Source organism: Oryza sativa, chromosome 5 (genome assembly GCF_034140825.1).
Source record: "Oryza sativa Japonica Group chromosome 5, ASM3414082v1".
Taxonomy (NCBI): Eukaryota; Viridiplantae; Streptophyta; class Magnoliopsida; order Poales; family Poaceae; genus Oryza; species Oryza sativa.
In genome coordinates this window covers 26,365,810-26,392,863 of record NC_089039.1, presented here as the reverse complement: position 1 = coordinate 26,392,863, position 27,054 = coordinate 26,365,810, and the positions used below count along the sequence as shown (strand labels likewise).

General features: G+C 45.8%; 3 protein-coding genes across 3 annotated transcripts; all 3 read left to right on the top strand.

The window, feature by feature from the left end:
- The first annotated feature begins 11,021 nt into the window (after positions 1–11,021).
- Positions 11,022–14,371, top strand: LOC107275929 (indole-3-pyruvate monooxygenase YUCCA2). The gene is made up of 4 exons (XM_015783475.3): positions 11,022–12,153; positions 13,126–13,374; positions 13,472–13,594; positions 13,940–14,371. Exons 1-4 carry the CDS (start codon positions 11,515–11,517, stop codon positions 14,144–14,146), a joined length of 1,218 nt encoding a protein of 405 aa, XP_015638961.1. The 5' UTR covers positions 11,022–11,514; the 3' UTR covers positions 14,147–14,371.
- A 2,656-nt stretch (positions 14,372–17,027) lies between these two features.
- Positions 17,028–22,797, top strand: LOC107278739 (probable WRKY transcription factor 24). The gene is made up of 2 exons (XM_015784336.3): positions 17,028–17,568; positions 22,244–22,797. The coding sequence occupies exons 1-2, from the start codon at positions 17,123–17,125 to the stop codon at positions 22,419–22,421; spliced, it is 624 nt and encodes a 207-aa protein (XP_015639822.1). The 5' UTR covers positions 17,028–17,122; the 3' UTR covers positions 22,422–22,797.
- Positions 22,798–23,579: 782 nt separating this feature from the next.
- LOC4339398 (uncharacterized) lies at positions 23,580–25,354 on the top strand. The gene is made up of 3 exons (XM_015784337.2): positions 23,580–23,670; positions 24,512–24,739; positions 24,931–25,354. Exons 2-3 carry the CDS (start codon positions 24,554–24,556, stop codon positions 25,108–25,110), a joined length of 366 nt encoding a protein of 121 aa, XP_015639823.1. The 5' UTR covers positions 23,580–23,670; positions 24,512–24,553; the 3' UTR covers positions 25,111–25,354.
- The last annotated feature ends 1,700 nt before the right edge of the window (positions 25,355–27,054 follow it).

Here is a 27,054-nt window from a genome sequence, read left to right as displayed (position 1 = left end):
TTTAGCAGTGGATGCTGCTGTGAAAAGCCCATGTCAGTACTACTCTATTTTGATGATCAGGCCCATCACAATGTAAACCCAATAGCTTCCTTATCTAGCTGGCCCAAAGTATTTATAGAACTATTCTATTCTTTCGGCTTACGCACGGCTCGCTTCGTCGGACTCCGCTGTTTCGGCCGCAACATCTGCCGCTCCTTCTCCCCTTCCCTATCCGTAACCCTAAAATCTCCTGCTGATCCTCCCTCTGTTGAGGCTGCGGGAGGCTGAAAATTTTGGGTTCCCCCGTCCTGGAGGAAATGCTCGTACTTTTGTCGATGTGCCTGCAAGATTTTGTCCTTTTGTCGAGGTGTGAATCTGAGCTACGTTTGTGATTCCTCCTCTTTCCCGTTCGTTTGTGGGCAATTTGGAGATGTTAACGCGATGGCGTGTTTGGCGAATTTGCGAGGCTCTTTCCCGTTCGTTTGCGCCAATCCGCTTCTACTTTGGCTCCGCCTAGTAAGCCTGAAATTTAATTGCATTTTACTAGTTTACTACGGAGATAGTCTTTCGCTTTAATTGTACTTCTCCCGTTTCGTTTCACAATAAGTCATTTTAGCATTTCCCATATTCATATTGATATTAATGAATCTAAATAGATATATATATCTAAATTCATTGACATCAATATAAACGTGGGAAATATTAGAATGACTTGCATTGTGAGGGGAAGTAGATGTTTTTTTTTTTCATTGAGATGATTTCCCAGCAAATTTACTCTTGTGGTAGTGGGATATCTAAGATAAACCTGATAGAACAAATATCCGTTTTTGTGCCGAAAGACACTTCGGTGGGTGGATGTTTCCCCTCACGACCACTATGCTCTTAAAAAATTACACTCGTAATCTGATTAATTTCTGATTCCTGCTTTTCATCCGTACTTTATTTCGAAGAAAAGGGAAATGTGATATAGACTTATGTCTGCTGTAGACCTGTAGTACTACAGGACAGTGAAATGTGATAGTATAATGCCACTTTCTTTTTGCCATGTGATACTAATTTACTTTGTGCGTTATTCCAAGTCTTGAGATATCCTTCTTGACAAAGGTCATTAGAATATTCTTTTGCAAGTTGCCAGGTGGCCTTTTTGTGGTGACTGGATTTTGGTGATGATTTGCAGCCTCAGGCCTTTTTGATCCTAACAGTTTTGGATCCTATTTGTCTTCGTATGATTGTTCTCATGCTTGGCGAGAAGAGTGATGAAAATGTTGCCATCGTTTTCAAAGTAGCAAATATGAAGGGTATGATTCCTGTCCTAGCTATGAACCTAGTGTATAAATTAGCAAATGGACCAATTATCACTGTTTGGTTTCTTTTATGACTTTTGGAATTTTTATGTTAGCGTGCTTGCTGTACATAGTTCACAGACAACTGTACATACAAAAGTAAACGTGCACACCAGCCACCAGATATTACTTGATATCATTGGGGTAGCTCAAGTTCTGTTAGGATATGAATATGGAAGAATGGAACTCCTTGTGACAGGTTATATATCTGTCCTGCACTATGCTGTTGTTTAGGGAAAAAATTAGCAACATTTACTAATCCAATGTTAGTATTGATTCTTAAAGCATCTTCAGGTTTTGCTAGAATTAGCTAAAAAAAATATAACGAACCTAGCTTGTACACCACATTTCTTTGTAAGAGACTGTCAAATTGAGAAGATGCTTGTCTTATACTCCCTCCGTTTCAAAATGTTTAACACCGTTGACTTTTTAGCACATGTTTGACCGTTCGTCTTATTAAAAAAAGTTTGTGAAATATGTAAAACTAATATGTACATGAAAGTATATTTAACAATGAATCAAATGATACGAAAAGAATAAATAATTATTTAAATTTTTTGAATAAGACGAATGGTTAAGCACGTACTGAAAAGTCAACGGTGTCAAACATTTTGAAACGGAGGGAGTAGTTCTGGAAACAATTCATCCCTGAAGAACGGTAGTTTATAATAATGTTACGTAAAGAGCAGTAGAGTAATGTAGAGTGCGACTTGGAACAGTAGCACGGAAAACGGAGCGATCCATTAGCGCGTGATTAATTAAGTATTAGCTATTTTTTTTCAAAAATGGATTAATTTAATTTTTTTAAGCAACTTTTGTATAGAAACTTTTTACAAAAAACACACCGTTTAACAGTTTAAAAAGCGTGCGCGCGGAAAACGAGGGAGATAAGTTGGGAAAATGGACGTCCGAACACAGCCTTAGCAGAACTTTGATCCAAAAACCTCTTGATTCTTGCTGTCCAAACCATGGCCTCTCATTGGAGTGATAAACCTTCACAAGAGCACAAACCATGTCCTGTAGTACTAATTGCTGGCGCGCATGTTTTGATATGGGATCCATGCCATGTGAGAGGACTGTTCACTCTTAACAAACTGACACAAAATACACTGGAGCTGTTTCATCAATAACCTAAAGACATTAGCATTTTGAGAGTGGCTATGGCTGCAAAAGTCCAAGTGGACACCCAAGAGATCATGGTGCACAGACTGAATTACTGAAGAGGGACTGGGAGAAAGTTATGACTGCATAGCAGACAAGCTGCATCTAGTGAACCTCACTGTTTACTACATCACTAGAGGACAGGTTGCTTAGGATATATTCTCCAAACTAAAACTGTAAGGAAATTTAGTAACAGACAATATAGTCTGGATGTATTAATAAGTGGAGAATTCAGTAGGTAAACAGACTCTTGCTACTGTCCTGGCCCTGTTTCTGAAAACAATGTTGTCTCTATAGCTCTGTTCAACCTTTTTTTTTTTTCAAATGGTCAGGCTGTTGCCTACGTTTTATATTAAGAAGGTGTCCCATTTAAAAAAAAACGAGACCAAACCTTACAATGCACAGTTAATTAGGGGAAACTGAGCGAAAACCACACTACTCTAACTAACCTAAGCTACCAAAAGCGTGAAAAAAGAACAATGGTGGAGCCCAAAACAACCATCGATAAAGAGCTTGTTGTAAGCGACACAAAGACTTCGACTTTCACGAGGCAAGTGCTATCATTGCCGAGCTTGTCGCCTAGTGACACGGCAGCTCCGACTCCACGGCTATCACATCATCGTTGCCAAAAGCATCGCAAAAACGAGCAAGTCACCGATTGTCCACTTTGAACATCAGCCCAAGCCGCCAGAGCACCACTTCTTGAACACAGCTAGCACCAACACCCCTCGAAGACTACAACGTGTTATCGTTGCCAAACTTCATTGCACCACAACAAAACAGCTCCGACTTCACCTAGAAGAAAACGAAGAAAGTTGGACGCTCACCACATCCAAGAATGGAACCCAGGAGGTGAAGGCCTCGCCGGGGGCCCACGAACGACCATCGTTGCACGGGAAGGTTTTGGTAGTGAGAGAAGGCGCCATAACAACGCCTCCAAGGAGGGAAACGACGCCTAATGGCGCCGCTGTTGTCAAGCCAATCAAAGGCCAGCCAAGGCTTTCGCCAGCGTCATCCAAAACCACACAACCCACCCGCACTTCGTACATTGCCGGACCACCACATCGTCCCTCTAGCCACCAAGCCTAGCCCGCTGCCATGCCGTTGCCATCCTCTGCTGCACGGGTTGACCAAGCGTGACCCGTCGCCACAAGCGCCCGCAACGCCGCCGACCCGACTAGATCCGGCCAAGGCGACCATGGATCCGGCTGTCAAAGCTCGGCCAGCCGCTGCCATCATCACCACGAGCGCCCACACTCCGCTGCGCCGCCGCCAAGATTCTCTCCCGCAACCGCCGGTGAGCGCAGCAGGCGGCCGCCACTGTCTCCGCGCCGACGAGGGCACGCACCCCCCCTCCGTTGCACGCGCCCAGCCCCCTCCTCTGTCACTGGCCTCCCGCAGCCATCCCCGCACTGGCAAGGGCGCACCGGCCCCCACCTCGCCTTGACAGCTCGGTGTCGTCCTTCCGGCCGGTAGGGCAACGGATCTGGCCAAGGGGCGCCAGATCCGGCCGCCCCCATCACAGGGCCGCCACCACCTCACGCCTCCTGGCCCCTCCAAGATCGACGACGCCGCCGGTGGTGAGAGCACTATATCCGGCCGGATCCGAGCTCGGCGGCCCCGGAGCTGGACGTCGTCGCCAGCGCCATGCCACCGGCCTCTGGCCCAGATCCGGCGGCGCCTTCCCCGCCTCCACCTCTTCCGTGCACCCGCCTCAATGCCGGCATTGATGTGGCCGGCTCCATCTTTTGGTCCTCCGCGCCGGAACCGGGGGTGACCGCCGCCGCGAGCCCCGCCAGCTTTGCCGGCCACTCGCTCAGGCGGCGGCGAGGCAGAGATGAGAGTTGGAGGGGGGCGGTGGCGGCTAGATTTCCGCCGCTCGAGTCGCCCACGCAGGAGGCGAAGCGGGGGCTGTTTCCTTGGCAATCACCGTCAAGCTAGAAAAACAATCGGGACACAGTTCTGTTCAACCTTAAAAACCAGTTTTCCCTCCAACGTATCAGTTGTTTTTGGCCTGCAACACAATTTACTTCTATCCACGGTCCATTGCTGGACAGTGGTAAAATACAAAAATACTTGTGAGATCCGAGGTGCAAAATTAGTAGACTGGAGATTATAAGAAGGCTGTGCTGTTTTCATCAGCTGTGAATTTTTTAATAATCGTCCTTCATACCATGTCACAAATTTAAGTTACTATAAAAAATGCTCGTGCGTTGCAACGGGGAAATCTACTTTAATCTTATTATTGTTATATGGTTTAGTTAAGATGAAATTCACTGTGCGAGTTTGCTTGGATATATATATTTTTAGAAAATCATGAGCTGCAGTTAGAAGTCCGATCGTCTCAAGTTAGCATGCAAGTTTTTTTAAAACAGATTTCTTATATGATTTCTTCTGTATTACCAAAAGTGAACGATCTTAAAAACCGACTCAATTACGGATATATATTTTCAAAAGCAAACGAACTTAAAAACCGACTCATACACGGATGACATACCAAAATATCGGCAAAACATCTTCAATTTTTATAATAGTAGAGATAGAGAAGAGATATAGATTAAAACCAAAACATAAAATCAAAACCGACTCAAATACGGATGACGAACCGCGGAAACATCTTTAATTTTTATAACCGACTCAAACACGGATGACAGACCGCGGAAACATCTTCAATTTTTATAATAGTAGAATAGAAATAGATAGATTCCAAAAGCAAACGAACTTAAAAACCGACTCATACACGGATGACGTACCAAAATACTGGCAAAAACATCTTCAATTTTTATAATATATTAGAGATAAGTTAGACTGGAGATTGTTCTTGCCGCTGTCTATAAATTTAAGCTATATTTCATCAGAACTTTGATCAAGCCACAAAGCCATTTCTTGGCATCCTTGTTTCGAGGGGACCTTTGAACAACTAGGTACAACAGTTGTGTAACGCTCCGCTTTTCGTGAGTCGTTAAAAACTAATTCGGCAAAATCCTAATTGCGAAAATTTTCGTTCTTTGTGTGAGAGTCTAAGTTGTGCCAAGGATCTCAATTTAATCCCGTTGTTCCCTCTCATCGAAATCGAAATCCTCCACCTCGAAAAATTCCTTTTCCGATTCAAGTCTCTGAAATCAAATTCTGAAATTCAAATCCTTCCTTTGAATCCTCGCCAAATACTTCTACGAATCCAGAATTATTCAAATCTCGCCTCGAATCCTTCCCTTGACTTCACCTTATGTTCCTAAAGTCAAAGTATCAAGGTTAAATTCCAAAAATCCTTCTCAAATTCTCTCCAATTGAAACCCCCCCACCAAATCAGTTCTCTTGGAAAAAGTCTAAATTGCGTCCTTCTTGGTTGTGGGCCGTTTCTCCCTTGCTCGGCCCATTTCTACTCAGCTCCCTCCACCTCCATGTGCGCTGCACGCGCCGAGAGAGAGAGGCATCGCCTCTCTTCTTCCTCTCTCTTTCCTCGCTCTCTCTCTCTGCTTCCTTTCTCTCTCTCCCACGCCAGCGCTGCCGCCATCGCCGCTTCCCGCCGTCGCCGCCCAAAACCCGCCACCGCCTTCGCTCTTTCCCGCGCTCGCGCGTGGCCGACCGGCCGGTCGTTGCCGCCGTCAGCCCTGCCGCGCCCTCGCGTCCGCGCGCACGCGCTCGCGCGTGGGTCGCCGCCGCACCAGCCTCGCTGCCCTGCCGCGCTGCACCGCGCAGCCGCACGGCCCCGCGCGCGTGCTCGAGCCGCTCCACGCTTTTCTTGCCAAAACCCGGAGGCCGAGCTCTCCCTCTCCCTCCTACTCCCTTCCCGAATCGGCTTGGAGCGAGCCTCTCTTTTTCCCCTTCTTTTTCCCTTTCCCAACCACCATCGGCGTCACCGCCTGCCACCGCCTGGACCACGGGCGCGACCGCCAGCCCGCGCTCACGACCCGAAATTCGGCCGTCTGATCCACCGCCTTCGCCGCCCAAAGCATCCACGCCGTCGCCACTTTCGCATCGCCCATGAAACCGCCGCTGCCGCCAGCCGAGCGCTTGACCGCCAAGGTCGGTTCTCCCCTCCCAAACCGACATCGCCTCACCCCGCGCCTATAAAACCCGCACTCCCCTCCCTCGTTCGGCTCCTAGCCTCTCCACCATCGCACCGTTTCTCAGGCCAAGAACGCTCGCCCAACGCCGCGGCCTCCTCCGTCGCTGGTGTTCCCTTCCTCGCCGCCTTGCGTCGCCGCTCGGCCAACGCGGTGCTGCCCGCCGTGAACACCATCCTCCAGACCTGGCGCCGCCCTCCCCGAAGCCCGGCCGTTTTCCTTCGCCGGCTTCCCGTTTGCTCGCCATCGACGCCGTTCATCGCCATCGGTGAGCTCTTCACCTAATCCTCCTCGTTGCCACCCTCCTGGATCACCGTAGAACACTCCCGAACCGCCGCTTTGATCGCTGGACCCCTCTCCCTCCCCGGCGGCGTTCCGCCCTTCCCCGCACCGCGCCTCGCTGTCGCCGGCCTCTCTCAGAGTCTCTCCGCCCCATCCGACCCCGAGAACAAGTTCCCAGAGTCCTAGAGATGCTCCCGCCACCACGAATTGACCCCATTCTCTCCCGGCGTGTTTTCCCCCTTTTGCTCGCCGCCGGTGGCAGCCGTCGAAATCCGCCGCCTCCGTCCAGTTCCGGCCACATCCGAGCCGAGGAATGGAGTCTGCGTCTCCTTTTCCCTCCCTCCGGTGGTCTCCCTTCCTCCCGCCTCGCCTCGCGGCCGCTCCGCCGACGCGCGCCGCCGCCTGCCGTCCATCTCCCGGTCGGTCTCGTCTTCCTCCTCTCGCCGGCCTGCGTGGCTGCCACGTAGGCGCCACGTCGGTGCCAACTCGGCTAGACCGAGTCAAACCGGCCAGCCTGGCTAGCCCCCTCCGTGCGCACGGACCACGGTGCGCCATGCGGCTGCACGTGGGCCCGTCGCGCCTCGGTCCACCCGGCGCACCAATCGTGAGCCGCATCCACCCGAAACCCTAAACGCCGCCCGCGTGCTCCCATCCCTCCGTGAACCGTGTCGCCGACATGCGGGCCCCACCCGGGACCTCGCATGGTGGGTTCGGTCCACCCGGACTGCCCCCTTTCCCTTCCGCGCGCCCCTAATGGGCCGCCTCCTTGCGCCCGCGCCGGCCCAATGGCTCGGCCGAGCCTCCTTCTACCCATTGGGCCGCGCCTCACGCTCGGCCTAAAAGTCCATATTCCTCCCTCCGTCCAAGTCAGTGTCCATCTCTCATGAGCTAAAAGTCCAAATTTGCTCCCTCTCAATTTTATTCTCTCTCACCTTCTTGTTGACCCCACTTGTCAATGAGTCAAAGATATTCTTGAGAATGTCTTTTCCAATATTCCACAAATATTTCTCTTTTCTATAAATTCAATAAATCATTTTTCCCTCTTTCAGAAATCAATTCCTTATTCCAAAATTCCATGAATCATTTTCCTTGGTCAGTGACTGTCAATAATATTCTTGAGAATATTATTTCCATAAATTCCGACAAAACATTTCCTTGTCCAGAAAATCCATTTAGACCTCCAAAATTCATATCCCTCGATCCGTAGCTCCGATCGCCTCCGTTCCACTTCCAGTAATTCCGTAAAATTGAGATCTATTTAATGGCACTACTAATTAGTCTAAATAGGATCTTTCTTTTGGTCCTTTGTTTAGGTTTTCGATTGTTTGCGTATAGTTGCGGTTATCGGATTTTCGTCGATCGCGGGTTTTCTCGAAGATTCGTGAAGCTTCGTGAAGACCTTGAGCAAGGCAAGTCACCCTTTGATCAATTGCTCCTATAATTGAAAAGTCATTATTATTTTGTTTGCAACTTGCATTATTAGAATCACACACTTAACTTGCTTGGCCTCGGTTTGCGTGCCAAACCGACGGACCTACCCAGTAGTCGCACTAATTTCTGTAGGTCGTACTACCCTGATTCCTTGTCGCTCCACCCTTGTGGTACCTCGGTATTCGTGCTCTCTGAGCGCGTATACCAAATATCCCACATACACCGTTGTTTGTCGAAAACTTGGGAAATGGGTTTGTGAAGCCTTCAAAACCCGACATGTGGTGTCGGTGTGTTTGAAAATAAAATGAATTGTGAAAACTCGCGATGCGGGGGTTGTGCCTATGTGGCACTGTCCCGTATTCGCATATAAGGACCGATTCCTGTGGGAAACTCATCGAACATAATCAAAGTGCAACCACAAGGTGGAATGAGACACCCTGGCTAAGTAACTAGTCGGTTCAGGGAAACCTCGCATGCCAATAGTTGGGAACGCCGGGGCGGGGTCGGACAAACCGGGTTCCTGGTAAGGCAAGGACGAGAAGCTTGCTCACTTACCGATCAAGGTGGTTGGACTTGATTTGTGAATGCCTAAAATGGCCTATACTTACATGAGGATTTGATCCTTCTATGTGGCATGAGGTAACCCTGGGTCGGCTTGGGAAAGGCTTTGTCGCGAACCTCTGACACCGGCCAGTGTCTGGAGTAAGTTCGTGTCTTGTGGGTAAAGTGTACCCCTCTGCAGAGGTGGGTAAAGTTCGAACAGCCGTGCCCACAGTCATGGGCGGATGTGAGGTGGTTCCCGTTGCGTAGATTTGTTTGCCTGTGCTTTGTGAAAAGTTGTTGTGGTGTGGGAATCGTAACCAGAATCAGCCTATGTGGCAGATGGACGACCTGAGTGGTCAGAAACGAATCTGTGTGATTCGGGATGTCTGCGGGCATCATAGACTAGGCTTCCCGAGTGGAAGCGGGTTGTTGTGCTGCTGGGCAGCTGGACTCTGGGAGTCCGAGAAAATGAAAAAGGCTCTGGGAGCCGATTAATCAAGTGGAATGGCTCTGGGAGCCGAGAAGTAATGATCTGAACCAGGAGGTCGGTACATTACCAAATGAGCTGTTGAAAAACATCTCTTAAAGTCGAATCGAGACGCAAGTCTCTTTTCGGCCCAAACTTAGAAAGAAATAAATCACTTAGTGATTTCAAAATGTCTTCAAATAAAAGATTTGCAAAACAACCTTGCCTCTCTTCCAAGCTTGCATTAAACACCTAAGTTCCCGTGACTTGCTGAGTACGAAAGTACTCACCATTGCTCTATATAAATATATATATATATATAGTTCCTCCGCCCTGAAGAGAAGATAAAGTGAAGTGAAGATTAGGGTTTCGTCCTGGTTCCCAGCCGTCGCCTGTGGTGTTGGGTATTAGACCGTTGGTTCTGCTGCTGCTGTTGTTGGTGTTCGCCTCGTCCGTGTCGTCGGTTGTATTCTCGGGCTGTCTGAGCTGCAGCCTAAGTTAAGGTAAATAAGTCCTCTATTTATTTTAAAGATTGCTATGATTCATATTTGTCACCGTGGGTACCAGCACTATGTCCTGGGACTGGTACCGAGATCGCGGTTTCGTAGGAAGCGGTTCGCACCGTTTTCCCTACGACACACTCCTGTCAGGTGCCGTTGTACGGCGGTATCAGATTGGGGTGTGACAAGTTGCTCTACAAGGTCATTCATAAGATATGGGCCACAAATCTATAGATGATGTCTGTCAGCTATGGGTGATAATGGTGGGTTCGACGTGCAGTTCCAATAGCCTTCCAAAAGAAGCAAAATATTTTGGTTTAATATTTTTTTTTAATATACATATTGTCTTGTTAGGATTTGCTCCATTATTATTCATGCATGAATATTTTCTGCAGTCTTAACTACTCCAAAATGTTGATATGCAATTACTTTGCCTATCAGCTCTGAATGAGTGAATTCTTCATTACTGATGTTTCGTTGTCCCTGTTTCACTTGGGGTCAAATGCTAATTTCTTCATGCTTGGTTAATGAAAATCCTTTTTCTCTTAGACAGTGTGCTTCTCTTAGACACTTGGGTCTGGAGGACTCTACTGTTATTAATGTATTAATAAATTTACTTCAGTTGTGAACTTCCCTACTGTTCTCGAAATGATAGCTTTATTACTATAGGCTAGTGTTGATGCCTCATAGAACACAAACTCTCCAACATAATTACTTTAGCAAGGTGAAAACACATTCCAGATTGTAGACTACTACGAGATAGTAGTATCATGTATTGTATCATGAGTAATACTTAATAAGCGTGCTTTACATTAGGTGGAAAAATATATTGAGATAACAAATTACGCCTGCTTTAGCTGTTATATGCATGCATGTTCCTACTGACTTGCTTGGTTTACCCATTAAATGACTTCTGTTATTAAAGCAAGGAAAACCAGGAGTTACATGCCAAAACTCCAGGAGTACCCTTCTTGAGATCGACTGGCTACAAAGGAAAAGGTACATCTTCCCATGGAGTTTTGTATACAATCTTGTGTAACTTTTCCCTATTAACAGTACAAATATTATGTACAATGTCAACATATGTCCCCTGAATGTCTAAATTCTTGAAGATTGTCCATCAAATACGCTTCAGACATATGTTCCCTGAACATCTCTGCATCTGCAAGTCAGTTTCTTGCACATGCACACACAATATAAATGTATCCGACCTATCTTGTTAAGGATTTATTTGTGATTACCATGAACAGTGCCTTTGAGCAAACACTTGAATGCATGAGGTAATAACACACATCCTATTTACTTTGGTATTTGCATATAAGATAGAGACATTAATTAGCCACCCCAAAAGGGGAATAATCGACTACACCACTGTACATACAGTACATGCCCTCCCAACATGGTATCTTCAACTGGACAACGTTTGTGCCAATTCTTCTTGAGAGTATTTATCTCCCCTGCTACCCTTCGAAATCAGATGTAGCTTTGCTAGTTCATTATTCCACCATGTGTGCTTGACCCAAGTACCCAACACAATCATGTATTCTTAGTTAGATCAAGAGAACACCATCATCAAGCATATCAAAGCTAAGCCATTCTCATGAATTTCTGGGGAGGAAAATGAGTGCAAGTGAACTTGTGATCCTATTTCCTTGACAGTTGACACCTTCTACAACCAAAAGCACCATTGATCCATCAAAAACCGCCACAAGAGGAGAGTTGCATGCATACCTCCTGCTGCTATGTGTTGTTCCCACCAGCTTGTTTGGGTTCAAGGGCCAATAGTTGTTGGCGCAGGGCCATCTGGACTCGCTGCTGCTGCATGCCTGAAGGAGAAGGGAATCGACAGCCTTGTTCTTGAGCGCTCGAGCTGCTTAGCTCCTCTATGGCAGCTCAAGATGTATGACCGCCTCAGCCTTCATCTACCTCGTCAGTTCTGTGAACTTCCTCTCTTTCCTTTCCCTGCCAGCTACCCTGATTACCCCACAAAGCAGCAGTTTGTGGCTTACCTGGAGAGCTATGCTGCAAAGTTTGGTATCAATCCTATGTACAACCATACAGTGGTGTGCGCAGAATTTGACGAGCGACTGATGCTATGGCGGGTGAGGACTACACAGGCCACTGGCATGATGGAAGATGATGTTGAGTATGTGTCGCAGTGGCTGGTTGTTGCAACCGGAGAGAATTCAGAGGCCGTGCTGCCAGTGATCGATGGCTTGGAAGAGTTTCGAGGAAGTGTCATCCACACTAGCGCATACAAGAGCGGTTCTAAGTTCGCTGGGAAGACTGTCCTTGTTGTAGGGTGTGGCAACTCTGGCATGGAGGTGTGCCTAGACCTGTGCAACCACAATGGTTACCCTCGTATTGTAGTAAGAGATGCAGTATGTGATTTTTCCTCTATGCCTGTTAGTTTTATACTTGTTTTATAGTTTATGCCATTCTGTGTAATATATAGTTGTTTATACTTTATATTCATTCTTTGCCCAATAAAACTCACATGTAGATTATAGTATGTGGGATGTTTACTTGTTGGTTTCCTTTAGTTAGTTCTTTGACCTAATGCCTGTGTTTGTTAGAAAGTGCACCAGGAGCAACACTTGCCCTATACTTCCATGGTGTTTGTGCATCTTTAATATTTGAGCAATTCATGGCATTCATCCAAATTATTTTGGTCTATTGATTACTTCTCTCTTAAAATGTTTTCTGCCCAAAGTCGAACCTCCTATGTTGTTTATGTGTCAAGCTTAGTAACGATGCCCTATGTCGGGCTCCGTCAGTGGTTTCAATTGTTAGTGAGGTTGTTCTAAGTTATGGCGAGTGTTGTGTGGTTGTTCAGCCAGCCGGTGGTTCTGTATTCTTTTCTTGCAACCCACCTAGGGTTTTTATTTCCACTTGTTGAAATATAATTAGCAGTTTTACTGTCTGTTTTAGTTTTTTTTAAAAAAACTTGGTTGTAAAGTCTAATTTTTTATTTAGAGTTTTTTTTTCAAAAAAAATGAAAGCACTAAGTGGTGCATGGCACCTTGTCACTGCAATGAGAACACATCGTTACGAAACACTAGTACAATAGATTGAGAACCTAGTTTTCTTGACAAAGGCAGTCCTTTCTGATGGCTCTAAAATTTTGAAATGGCATGGGTTTGGTTACAAATTGCTAAATCAGCTTATATTGTTAGATATAGTATACTGTGTTGGGTACGAGGAAATAAGGATGAAACCCATACTTTCACAGGCATATTACTCACTGTAAAATTAGTTCTGATTAACATTTGTTCCAATCACCAAGCCAAAAAAAAACAAAAGCTTTAACCTCGTTAGCGTGCCTTAAGAAATTTTGGATCATGGGTTTGCAGGTGCACATCTTGCCCAGGGAGATGCTAGGTCAGCCGACCTTCCGGCTTGCAATGTGGCTGCTCAAATGGTTGCCGATCCATATCGTAGACCGGATTTTACTGCTTGTTGCACGAGCGATTCTTGGTGATACATCACAATTTGGGTTGAAAAGGCCTAGTCTTGGGCCACTTGAGCTGAAATCACTGTCAGGAAAGACACCCATCCTTGACATTGGCACTCTTGCAAAGATCAAGTCTGGAGATATAAAGGTTTATTTTCACTATTTTTCCAAAAATATTCATGAACATTCATAGCCTCTTACAATCATGGGTTGATTTATTTTCTGGATGATTTTTTCTTGTGAAGGTCCGACCTGCCATAAGAAGAATTGCAGGGCAGCAAGTAAAATTTGTGGATGGTCGTTCAGAGCAGTTTGACGCCATTGTACTTGCCACCGGCTACAAAAGCAACGTTCCCTGCTGGTTAAAGGTATATGGCAATACAGCTGATGTTCCTTTTGCTGTAGAAGAATTTCAGTATTTCTTTTCCTGAAAAACGTGTTCACCAATATTGAGTCACCTAGAAAGGTTGAGCGGTCTTCAGGCTAGGCGGCTAGCACCATAAGGTGGTGGGCTTGCCAACCTAGGTTCGAGCCTCACTTTTCTTAATAAATTCCGATATGAGGGCTCCTCCTCTCGTATCCAGTGTTTTGTTTAATATTCAGTCACTCAAGACAACCTACAGCCAATTTGAAACAAGTTCATACAAATGAAATTTGTGTACCTCCTGACTCTTTGGCCTCTTTTTTGGCGCCATTTGGCTCACTTTGAGCAGGACCAAGGGCTGTTTTCAGAAAAAGATGGGTTGCCAAGGAAAGCGTTTCCAAACGGGTGGAAGGGCGAGAGGGGTCTATACTCCGTGGGATTCTCCCGTCGTGGCCTGATGGGAACGGCTGCCGATGCGAGAAGGATTGCTCATGACATTCATATGCAATGGAAGTCGTCCAAAGGGAGGAGTCGTCCAGCCAAACCTTCTCCTTAGCTCTGTTGTAGATGCTCCATGGATGGCGAGTGTGTGTACCGTCCTGCCGTTTTTGGAGCTGTTTTGTTTTTGATTGGCCAACCGATTTGGCAGAAACAGCCAAGGCCGGGTGTAAACATCATGCAATTCGCGGAAGCGACGATTTTCAGGTTCCACATGTTAGAGAACTTTGCTCTGTTTGGCCTGGCCTTGGTAATGAATCTACTCTTGTTTTGGCTTGCGTGATGATGGCTTGCGACCCCTCTCCTTGGAAAAGCAGGAAAGGGAAAGGGCATCATGAACAGGAGAGGGAGACATCGCTGATGGGGAGCTGAGAGGCAAAAACTGTAACAGAGATCCAAATATCCAATGCAGTTGCTATTGTGCTTGTTTATTTTCTGATCTAATTAACAGTTCAAATCAGCTGCTACAATAGTATTACAGTTGGTCTTGCCATTTTGCTTTGATTCATGAGGTGGTGCCACTTGCAGTTACAGTAGCAACTGCACTGCACTGCACAGTAACCAAATCTCCAAAACTGACAGCACGGAGAAAGACCTAGGGTCTTACCGGCTAGCCTCACCACCTCTTAACAAACATCGATGTGAGATTTAAAAATTGACAGCATGTGGCTATTGGATATGCGGAGTTGACATTTTGGTTAAGACTGGCACCAACTATACGCTTATGTTTGATTGCTGAGATACATACGTTTCACTTGCTGGTTGTTTTACTAATCAAATTAAAATATTCGGCAATATGTTTATACATAGATTATGAGAAAAACAACTATACTAGCCAGAAACTAAAACATCTGAAATCAGTTAGCATCAAACGAAATTCAATCTAATCAATACCAGGCGGAGCCACGCATATGTCGCGAATACTGACAACAACTAAACATATGCGTGTCTGCACCCTCTTAATTTCTGAAAGAGATCTGCGACTTGACACCCATTAATTGGGATGTTCCTCTGCTAATTCGATGTCATGTAGTACTAGTACCTGTCATCTACAGGCTCTTTTGTGGGAGGAATGGGTGTTCTAGGAACCCCAGAAACTGCAAGTTGTCATTTCGTTAATGAAATGGGAGAGGTCATTATATCTTTCTAAAATAAGAGTGACGTGTTCTCTCTCCGTTTTAAAAAAAAAATCTAATCATGAGGATGTATATCTTTGACATGTACGTTGTCCAAATACATCTCTAGAAATTTTTTTTTAAAACACAGGAGTAGTACTTCAGGACATGCACAATTGTTTATGTACTGCCTCCGTTTTAGGTTTTAATACTTTTTAGCATTGCCTATATTTACATAGATATTAATAAATCTAGACACACATATATATCTAGATTCATTAACATATAGATAAATATGGGTAATGCTAGAAAGTTTTATAATATGAAACGGAGGACGTACATGAGCATGCAGCCATGCACACGTCGTCCAATATTTCCAGCCAAAGAGAGCAAAATTTAGCAAACGTAACGGATATTTCCGTTTGTGGTGCAGTAAAATTAAGACGCTAATCTTTGACGTTTCAACTGTTACTATCCCTTCAAGCAATCCATGAATTTTCTTCTCCTTTCTGACTTATTTTCTTTTCCAATTCCTAGTTTGTTTTAAAAACGGTGTGCTGTGGTGATGTGTGCGCGCGTTCGCCAGTGCTTCTCTTTACTCCAAAAGAGTATTGGGCCAGGCCCAAACAAAAGGCCCAGCCTGAGCGATAGTTGAAAGCCCATTAGCCGTACAAAAATATACGACAAAACACATTTTGTAAAGGAAAAAAATGAAAGTATACTCTTTTTAATAGTATTCTGTGTTTATATACCTGCATAGAAAAAAATTGCTCAAATATACCTCTACCACATAACGGAGACACGGGACCGCCTCAGTGTCGCTCTTCCATGCCGCAGGACCGGTGGGTGCGCAGGACGAGCATGTGGCACCGCCTTGCTCCCGCAGCCCGGGGAGCGACAGAGTGGTGGCGCGCGGGCCGAAACGGTCCCGAGGCAGTCCTGCGTCGCCGTTGCGCATCACCGAGGCGGCCCGACGTCACCGTTGCACGCCATTGACGCGTTCCTGTGTAGCCGTTGTGCGGCACCGACACTGCCCCACGTGTTCCTGCCCTCCATCACGTTGCCGCACACCCGGGTCATGGCGCCGCACTTCCATGCCGCAGGACCAAAGCGGTGCCGCACGGCCGTCCTGCGCAACCACTAGTCCCACGGTATGGAAGAGCGGCACCACCTTAATTCTGCGTCCCTGTTATACAGTAGAGGTATATTTATGCAAATATTTTTCATGCAGGTATATAAATGCAAAATATTAATGAAAATATATATTTTCTTTTTTTTTCTTGTTAAGTACTCGACAGGATCAAACGGACGCAATTGACCACGCATGACACATATAAAACCAACACTACGTGAACAAAAACTATACTACAACGATTACGACGGTTTGATATCTCTCCCTCGTTCGGCGAACAAACCTGCCTGAACCCTACACGTTAATTACAAATTACACCACGATTTAGTTTAACCAGTGCGTGCGTGCGTGTGCATGTGGACACGTAATGCAAAACGTAGTAGTTTTCGTAAACAATCTTTTAATTGCGGTCTCGTGCCGTTGACGACGCCTTAATCTGCACACGCTTATGGGGAGAGAGAGAGAGAGAGAGAGAGAGAGAGAGAGAGAGATCAGTAGATCGGCAGTAGTTGAGGTGGTTGATCGGTCTATGGCTGCTCACTCTTCTCTCAGCTTGGTGTACACAGTTTGAGACGCGGGAGAGGTGAAGGCAGCTTGCACGCTTGCCCACCCCCACCTTCCCCGCTCACACCGCCCTTCACCTTCCACTTCCAGTCGCAGCTAACCCTCGCAGCTGCACCTGCACACGTACGCCTATATATACTCACCGCGCGCCGCCGCCGTGCACCTGTCCGTCCGTCCGTCCACTGATCGACGACGACGTTAACCTCGCCGGCCGGCGCTAACAATGGACGGACTAGAGGCGGCGGCGGGCGATCAGCAGCACGGGCGCCTGCTGATTCCTCAGCTGCCGGCCGCCTACCTCGCGTCGTCGTCGATGGCGGCGCTTAGCCCTGCGGGGGACGACTGGGCGGCGTCGCTGATCCTCCCAGATGGGGGGTCGGCGGCGGCGGGCGTGGGCGAGGATGATCTTGGCGGAGGAGTGATGGCGGCGGCGGCGGCGGAAAGCAGCTGCGGAGGGAGCAGCACCGTCACGAGCAGTGGCGTTACGGAGGCGGCGGCGGCGGCGGCGACGACCACGCGGCGTGGGAGGGGCAACGGGAAGAAGGCGGGCGGCGGCGGGAGGACGCCGAGGTTCGCGTTCCACACGAGGAGCGAGAACGACATCCTCGACGACGGCTACCGGTGGAGGAAGTACGGGCAGAAGGCCGTCAAGAACAGCGACTTCCCCAGGTATATTATATATACATTGCGTTCTTAATTTCTAGCTAGCGGCTAACGTGTACAGGGCCTACAGGCTACTCATGCATGATATATATTGCATGAATCCATTCATGGCTTGTGCATCTACACGTACGTATGGACAATATTGACGTTGAAAATGCATTAATTAATGGGGCTACTATACCTAGAAGGCTAGAACAAAGGAATTGCTATGAATTTTAGTTACCTTAACCTGGCACTGGATTTAGGAGCGCAAAAGAGGGAGGAGGGGCAACCTTCCGGTGAAGATTACGACGACGGGCCATCTTCTCTTCAATTATAGCGACGACGAGCTCCTTCTCTTCTCTGACGTCGACAACACCCAAACTGCAACAGAGAACCTGCGTTTTATACCCCTCGGCAGGGTTTACATTACCGGTTGACCACTAAATTTCGAACCCCATCGATATCACGGTTTTCGATAAATTTCGATCGGTTTTCGATAAATTTCGACCAAATCTATTGTTTAACCTTCGAAATTCCAATCGAAACTTAATTCCGAGCCGTATCGAAACGTCGAAATTTTGTAGAATTCAACTAGTTTTCGTCGAATTGTGAACCCTGCCGCTCGGTACTTGTACCACGCGGTACCAAAACCCATCCGGCCGTTGATTTCGCGTGGGTAGGATTGGAAAAGGGAAAGAAGCGTTGTTTGTCCTCCTCATCTATCCCGTAGCGTGATTTTCTCTCCCGCAAGAGCGCCGCCCTCTTCTTTTCGGACTCGAGAGCTAGCGCCGCCGAAGAAACCTCGACCCCAAATCCGAAACCCTAGCCGCCAAAAAATCGCGCCCCAAATCATTCGTTCTGCCGTCTTGGCCGACTTGAGTGAAGCGAAGCTTTCCATCCCAGAGGGGGAAGGCTGTCGCGCCGTGGTCTGAATCGCCGGAGCAACCACCATACATCGCCGGAAGCAAACTGCCGCCGTTTCAGTCTTGCCTAGCCTCGACAGCATCTGCCGGCGTATGCGCCGGTGTTGCCGCAACCGAGGGATTTGTTAGGGTTACCTTCAGATCGATACAGAATGATGTGAAAAGACCTCGCTACCCTTCCACCGCACCTGGCGAAGCGGTACCGTGCCAGGGATAAAAATGGTACCGCAAGCTACTGTGCAATCATATCCGTTAGATCTCACCGAACGAACGGCCTAGATTTGGTACCTCGGGGGGGGGGGGGTGCTGGACGATAAAAATTTCCTACAGATTATGGTTTGCAGTGGGGTCGAAATTGGAGGGGAGGTGGAGGGGTGTTTCCCTTTATAGTGATGATTGTTACTTGTGAGTGGTGAAGAAAGACAGTTGGCGAGACGTTCCAGAGCCACGGAGTTGGAGAAGGGTAGTGGCCTAGTGGGTACGGTTGGCAGCGAGGGTGGGGAAGATGGTGGCGCTAGTGCACCTCGCCACTGCCTCGTTTGGGGAGTACCAGAGGAGGAGATGGGAGGGGAGGGAACGGAGAGGAGGCCCGTTTGCTTGTCCTAGCTTACAGGTGTTGTTGGCACATTTCGGTGTCATCAACGTTAGGGGCGGTACTTTAACGTAGGGGAGACAATGGCGCTCAATAAGGAGGCGTGATCTTCGATGTACACCATTTGCCCGTACATGACTCACATTAGTGAGTGAGTTGTGGAATAGTAGGAAATGGGAATATGATAAGGTTAGTGTAGCGCACAAATCTTTTGGCTCAATTTAGGCCGTCAAAAACTGGTCGAAATTTGTTCATATTTTTCAAGTGCCTAAAAATAAATAGTTCCATAAAACTAATGCAGTTTATAAAATGAAAACAAATCTATACTCCTTTTAAAAGAGGGCAATGCTGGTGGCAGTGAATCTGCCATCACCACCACCACCTCATTTATTTTTTTTATTCCACGCCTACTTCATCATGTTTTCTACCAACTATTCATGTATTTTAATGTTATAGAATAATCCATCTATCATATTTTTCATCTGTACAATATAAGATCTACAGGGATGAAATTGTCCCAAAAACCTTTAATATTATTTTGTTTTAATCCGTAGTGTATGAGTATTTGGCTAGTAAAATAAAATAATATATTTGAGAAAATCTGTCACCTATATATATTACGGATCCAATGAAAATACAGACATGTGTCATGGACTCTAGCCTATGTATGAAAGATATGGAGAGATATAGAGAAGAATTACAGATGATCAATATTTAATGACTTCGAAAATTTACCAGCTGGATTAGCTTATTGAGATTGGGGTGGCTAGTTTTGGGATAGGGCAAGCGGATTCACAATGAAAGCCTTGATGGCGAAGGCAACAATGGGCACATCCTTGGCTGTGCAAGAGAATGAGGCTAATGGATAATGTCAATATATAGTACGTTTGAGGGAGTTGATTGGTGAGTTTAGAGGATTCAATAGTGTGTGAGCCATCGAAGGGCGAGGCAAAACATGGTGAGGATGCATGGCTTGATCGCACGGGAGGCAGCGAGCAGCAGCTATAGGAGAGAGGGATAGGAGAGAGGGAAGCCCTGCCGATCGATGTAGGCAAGCTGGCAAGGTAACCATGCAATATTGGGGAAGGCCGGAAGGGTGGAGGGGGTTATGTGATGAGAGGCTTAATTAGGGCCAAAAACAGTTACTACACAAATTCTTGAGGAACTATAATATTGCCTGTGTGCTGCAACGATATTTTAATTGATGAAATGATCATTAACCTAGCCACTATTATCATTATTTTTTTATACATCATTTCTTAAATTTTACATATATTTATGACTAATATATGGGTCATACAGCTTCACAATATCATATTTCTTTCCTAAAAAAATAGATAGGGTGGTGGGGCGGTTGACATGTGGGACTTTTGGCACCACATGTTCTTTACTCCAAAAGGGTAAGGAGTTGGTGGTGGGGTAGTGAAAGATTCACCACTCACCACCACCAGTACTATTTTTTAAAGAAGTATAGATGTAAATTATCCTAAAGTTTTGAATATTTGGAAAGAAATGGAGATGATAAATAACGTTTGAATGAACTTTTTTTTTGGGGGGTGTAAATATAATGCCTTTTTAATCTTCAGATATATATCCCGCTTGAAAATTCATGCATCAGTTCATCATGCTCTCCAATTCATACAAGCTCTTGTCTTCTCTACAGCATGTTAGTTAAGTAAGGGTAAAAGGTAGGATGGTGTTTAGGAGAAAGGGAAGGAGAGGGGAACTCCTAGTAGGATATAGAGGAAGCTACGCTAGGACGGCGAGGCAATGGTGCCATGAGTGCACAACAGATCGAGAGAGCATATATTGGGAGTACTGGGCCTGTTCTGCAGCTGCAGCGCAGCCGACACCAACAGTGTCGCACGCACACGGTGCAGTTGCAGTTGTCGCAGCCAGCTTGCTGAACAGGCCCACTGACATTATTGATTGGAAGGGTACATCGCTAGCCTATATTATATTGGAAAAAGTACGAATTACCTCCCTCCCCTGAACTATCACAGTCGACCGAATTACCCCTTGAACCCGAAAACCAGACATTGCTCACCCTAAACTTTTAATATCGGACGAATTACCCCCCTCGATACTGTTTTGTACGGTTTTGACTTGAGCTTGCACACATGGCGCCAATGTAGCAATCCAATCAGAAAAAACCCTTCCTAGGCCCACCTGTCATACCTCTCTCTCTCCCCGGTCGCTCTCTCTCTCTCTCCCCCCCGGATGCCGCGCAGCCACAGCGTGAGCGCCACCATCGTCCGGGGGAGCCTCGCCACCGTGACGACCCTCGCCACCCCCATGGGCCTCTCCCCCGCCGCCACCATCGCCACCGCGTCTTTGCCATTTGCGCCCATGCTACCGAGGGGAAGCCGGGACGAACGAACAGTCGGCGGCAGGCGGGCGGTGGGCAGCGGCGCGAGACGAGGAGGGGGAAGGAGGAAGGAGGATCCCACCGCCGTCTCGCTCCATGTCCCGCCGCCGTCGCCGTTGCCTTTCGCAGCTGCCTCTGCCCCCTCCGGCCGTCGTCCTCGGCTCCCTGCCCATCGTCCTACCCCCCCTCCGGCCACCGTCCTCGGCTCTTCGCCTGCCGCCGCCTCCTCTGTTCACAGAGAGAGAGAGAGAGAAAGAGAGGGGGGAGGCAGAGAAGGAGAGAAAAAAAGTGTTGACAGGTGGGCCCCACCGTTTTTTATTTGTTTTTGCTGACTGTATCGCCACGTGTGTGCCACGTAGGCTGAAAACCGCTTCGAATCTAGTTAGGGTGGTAATTTATTCGATTTTGAGAGTTTGGGGTGTCAAATGTCTGGTATTGTAGTTTAGGAGGTAAATCGTACTACTGCAATAGTTCGGAGGGGCGAGGGTAATTCGTATTTTTTCCTATTATAATAGTGTCATATTTGGCCTATCATTGTAACTTATTAACATATACTAACATACTTCCTCTATAGTTCATGTTAAATAAAAAAACAGAGTATAAAGATCTTAAATTAAAGGGATAGGGGTGCACCATTAGTCAACAATAGATAGGCATATACGTGTTCCATGGCACTTCGTGCATCCATTGCAAATCGTTCAACAATAATCAGCTAGCTACACTCATGTACGTACAAGTGTACAACATGATTAATTAACTCTGTTCACTCATATACGTGGATGTCATTATGCCAAGTACTGACGAGACATATCACAGGAGCTACTACCGGTGCACGCACCACACTTGCAACGTGAAGAAGCAGGTGCAACGCCTTGCCAAGGACAGGGGCATCGTGGTGACCACGTACGAGGGCGTCCACAACCACCCGTGCGAGAAGCTCATGGAAGCGCTCAGTCCCATTCTCAGGCAGCTCCAGCTCCTCTCGCAGCTGTAATAAATTAATTAATTAATCAACCGTGTAATCCACTTCTAATCAAGCTCTAATCGTGCACAAAACTGCATATATAACTTGACAAGCTAAGTCGATCTATACAGCCAAATTAATTATACGTACTCGGATGGGAAAGAGAAGGAAAAAAGGGTTGTCCTACCTCCCATCATATAGTGCTTACACTGCTACTACTGCTTACTCATACATACATGTACACACGGTCAAGTGATAGTGTTAATATATAAATCACTTAGATATTTACACGTTCATGTCTCCTGATGTTCACAAAGCTTACAGAAAATGTACTTTATATGTGCTTCAGCTAGCACCTTGTAATTTGTTCGAGCAAATATATATGTATACGAATCTTTCATGTTTTTATTTATATGTATTTAATAATCATTGTTTTCTATAAATCCCAATGAATTTACAATGTCCTAAAGAAATTTACATTGATACATGAGGTCCATCATAATTTTTCTATTAGAGTGTTACATAAGCACCACGTCAACTAAAAACCGGGTTGAATACAACCTTGAGATGGCATTTCCACTGGTATTAGGAGATGAGGGATGCGTTATATTCGGCTTTGCGGTTGAGGAATTACTGTGATTGAAATTCGACCATAAGATGAGGGACATGAAGAAAACTTAAGCCTTATTCAGTTTGTTTCCACTTTCAACCTTACTAAATTTTGACATCACCAAATTTAAATAAGACAACAAACTAATTAAACACATTTAACCATTACTACCTTACAAAATTTTAGCAGTTCTATAGAAGCTTTCTCTCTTAAAACTCTACCAAAATTTGGCAAAGACATCGAAGCAAACAAAATCAACACTACGAAATTTAGTACTACCAAAATAGATCAAAATTTAACATTACCAAAATGTGATTTGGGAAACAAAGTGAACAACCTAACCTAAACCACCCACGAGGCAAACTTAAAACACCTCAATCCGTCTCCACAGAAAAAATTCTCGACAGGGGAGGCCCAAACCCAAACATCTAGCCGCCTTATGGCCCATGCAATAATAAAAGGCACTAGATTTGGCCCATGAATTACTCAGCTGAGGGGCTACGGAAGAAGGACGGACCAGCTAAGGCCCACTTAAGCTCCGCATAACCATCTCGCCGCCGGCCGAGCCGCCTCCCTCCGCGCCGCCCTCTCACCAACCCGTCCCAGCGAGCGCTCGCGCGGCGGAGATCGGCTGCCACCGCGGGCGGGATATCGCCGGCCAGGAAGCAGGTAAGCCTCTTCCGCTTCCCTCGCTCTACTGCGTACTGGCTGGAAGAGCTTTCGGTGCTTCTCCTCTCTGTGCGGAAGCCGCAGAGGTAGGGTTTTAGGCTTTTAGGCACGGACGACGACCTTTGGGTGGTGGGGGATTAACTGGCAGTTGGGGAATTTATGGTCGAATTGGACCAGTTTTCAGCGATTGGAGCTCGTCAGAGTCTTAGGTGTGGGTTTGGATCGAAGGAGCTTTCTGATGTTGCTGCAGAAAATGTTTACTGGAGTAATGCAGAAATTGTCACTGGAGTAGTGCCTTGGTTCTGTGAGATTATGCCGGTTGAACTGGCCAAAGATTTTACCTCGTCGTTTGATGGTTAGCAGTGCATTGGATTTATTTTGGGGTAAAACCCTGTTCGTGTGAGATCTGTGATAACTGATAACCAAGTGCGCCTGTACATGTTTTAATCAGATCTGTTCGTGATGGCACATTGTTTGTCATGGTTCCTAAATCATACGGAGTATATATTAGAGGCGTGAACTACCACATGCTGATGTGGGTGGGATGATTTTTTACTTTGTGCTGTTACTGGGTTTTGTGTAAAACCAATAGAGCAGAACCAAGGGAACTAATCTTCTGAATAATAAGCAGCGTTTTAGAATTTTAGATTAAGTAATTTTGCAAGGTGTTGTATAACAAGCTATTTAGGAAAATAGTCTCCTGGGCTTCTGGCATGGTTCATTTCTATGCATACCTAGTTGGGGATAAATGTCAGCCAGATGTATGTGTAGTCCGAATGCCTATATGATTAATTCATACTAAATTCTAATGTTTGTTCATTTTTCAATTTTGATGTTTCAGTTCCCTGAAAAGAAGATTGTGCAACAGTCCAGGAACTCGAAGATGAACAAGGGTAAAATTTTTAAGTTAGCAAAAGGATTCAGGGGAAGGGCAAAAAACTGCATAAGGATTGCTAGGGAGAGGGTGGAGAAAGCATTGCAATACTCATACAGGGATCGGCGCAACAAGAAGAGGGACATGCGGTCTCTTTGGATTGAGCGCATCAATGCTGGTACACGAATCCATGGGGTATGTAACTGCGTATCCAGTAATGCTTGAAGTCTCAGTGTCTCACGTCTCAAGGACATCATTTTTTTTATCCATCGCTCTTTTATCCTTGAGTATAGGCCGAATAATCTATCAAAAGTATAACTTTTGGATTTCAAGGTCACGCACTGCAGGCCCTATGTCTAATATACTGTTTTAACTGACTACCCCAGGTGAACTATGGCAATTTCATGCATGGATTGATGAAGGAGAATATCCAACTCAACAGGAAGGTACTTTCAGAGCTGTCGATGCATGAGCCATACAGCTTCAAAGCTCTTGTCGACGTCTCTCGCACTGCATTCCCTGGAAATAGGCCTGTTAAGAAGGAGGGGCTAGCGAGTATTCTTTAAAACAAACCTCCCCAAGTCTTGTTACAATCACGTCTGAATGAAACTGGTATTGTTGCCTTCAGCCTGCAGCCGTACAGGAAACTCAATGGCAGATATTGCATTTGTAATACTATGTAATTCTGTTTGGAAAGCTGTGGAAGAGAAACACCTAGTTACATGTGTTCTTCTTACCTGTTATTGTTGGTTTTTTTTGGATAATGTGCTCTGTTTACCTTGATAAATATAACAGAATGGATGATTATCATTGTTTTTGTACTTTCTGCATAATAAGCTTGGGAGGCAGCCAGGTGGCCACTTATTTTCTAATCACATGGGAAACTGATATGTTCTCTTTAGGCTGTGTTCGCATGCACCTTTTCCCATCCCCTTCCCCTCGTTTTCCGCGTGCACGCTTTTCAAACTGCTAAACGGTGCATTTTTTTGTAAAAAGTTTCTATACAAAAGTTACTTAAAAAAATCAAATTAATCCCTTTTTTTAAAAAAATAGCTAATACTTAATTAATCACGCGTTAATGGACTGCTCCGTTTTCCGTACGCAGAAGTTGGGTTCCCATCTCCCCCATCCGAACTCAGCCTACTCTTTCTTCGTACTTTCCTCCAGCTGAAGTCATGTAACCTTAACATCTCAAATTTGGTGAGTGGATTGCATCATCTAATCATATTTCTTTAGAAAAACAGGTGCTTCATCGACAACCACTGCATGCATGTTGCTATATGATGTGCCTGCGTAATCGTGGCATTTCCTAGTACTGCTGCCAGGTACCAACCTACCATGTTCTGTAAAATTGTTTTCTTCAATCAACTGTTCTGTTAAATCTGTTATGTCATTCTCAAACTGACAAGTTACCCATCTTCTAATGCCTCTTCTTTTTCGAACATTTCTAATGTCTCTTGTAGTCTTGTCCCTGCTTTCGGAAGACCCAGACAACTTAACCCAACACACAAAACTATAGGTTGATCTTTGCTTTTAGATGGAATGGTTTCTGAATATTTTTCCAAACATGTTAGCAAATTATCCCAGTTCTGTGTATTAAAACTTTTACCAGTTTGTACGAGGGGTCACAATCCACCACGTTGTATTACCGTTACTTTCTGCATCATCTGAGGAACTCATGAGATTAACCTGCTGTTAGGTAAGACGATGACAATCTAAAAAAGGATTGAAAGAGATCTCTTCCGGGCAATAGGCAACCCGTCGTTTTCTCCCCGCCGTGTTTGATCCTTTCTTGGATCATTACTGTACGCGTAGGCCTTTGGGCTAGAGGCGAGAAATTCAGTCACCCACAGCCTGTCCAGAGCTTAGCTCAACAAATCGCATTGAATTGGCAGTCGATTTCAGCATATGGGAAAAAAAGGGACATATAGGTCGGCATAATACCTGATAGCTAGTAGTAACAAGTAGCAGAAGCCAATGCTCAGTAACAGCCTGAGATAAAACTCTTAGAGCAGACTATTAGTGAGCTATAAGCATATTTAATAAGATAAAAGATGAGAGATAAGAGTAGTGGGCTACAGATCTGTAGCCAGCTGCAGCGCGGACTCCTAGACATATGACAGGTGGGACCATATATTAATAGTATATTAAGCAACTATTGTATGAATTGGCTATAGATGAATTGAAACTAGTAGTAGGCTATACTATTAAACTTGCTCTGTTGCAGGTTGCTGGTAATATGTTCATATATGTTGCATTTACATCTTGAGTTCAGACGAATCCGCTATACCTGCATCCGTATCCAAACTGACCGACAGTTACTTAAGAAATAGTACGTGTTGAATTTGCTAATAGCACCAATAATCTCGTTGCAGCATCTAGGTAATCTAAAATACCACTTTTTCTCCGATCCCATGAAACAAAATTAAAATACAGAGACCAAAAAATTTCGAGCCTATTTTCTCCTTTGTTTTGGTATCTATAGTTAGCAATCTGTCGTACTTTTAAAT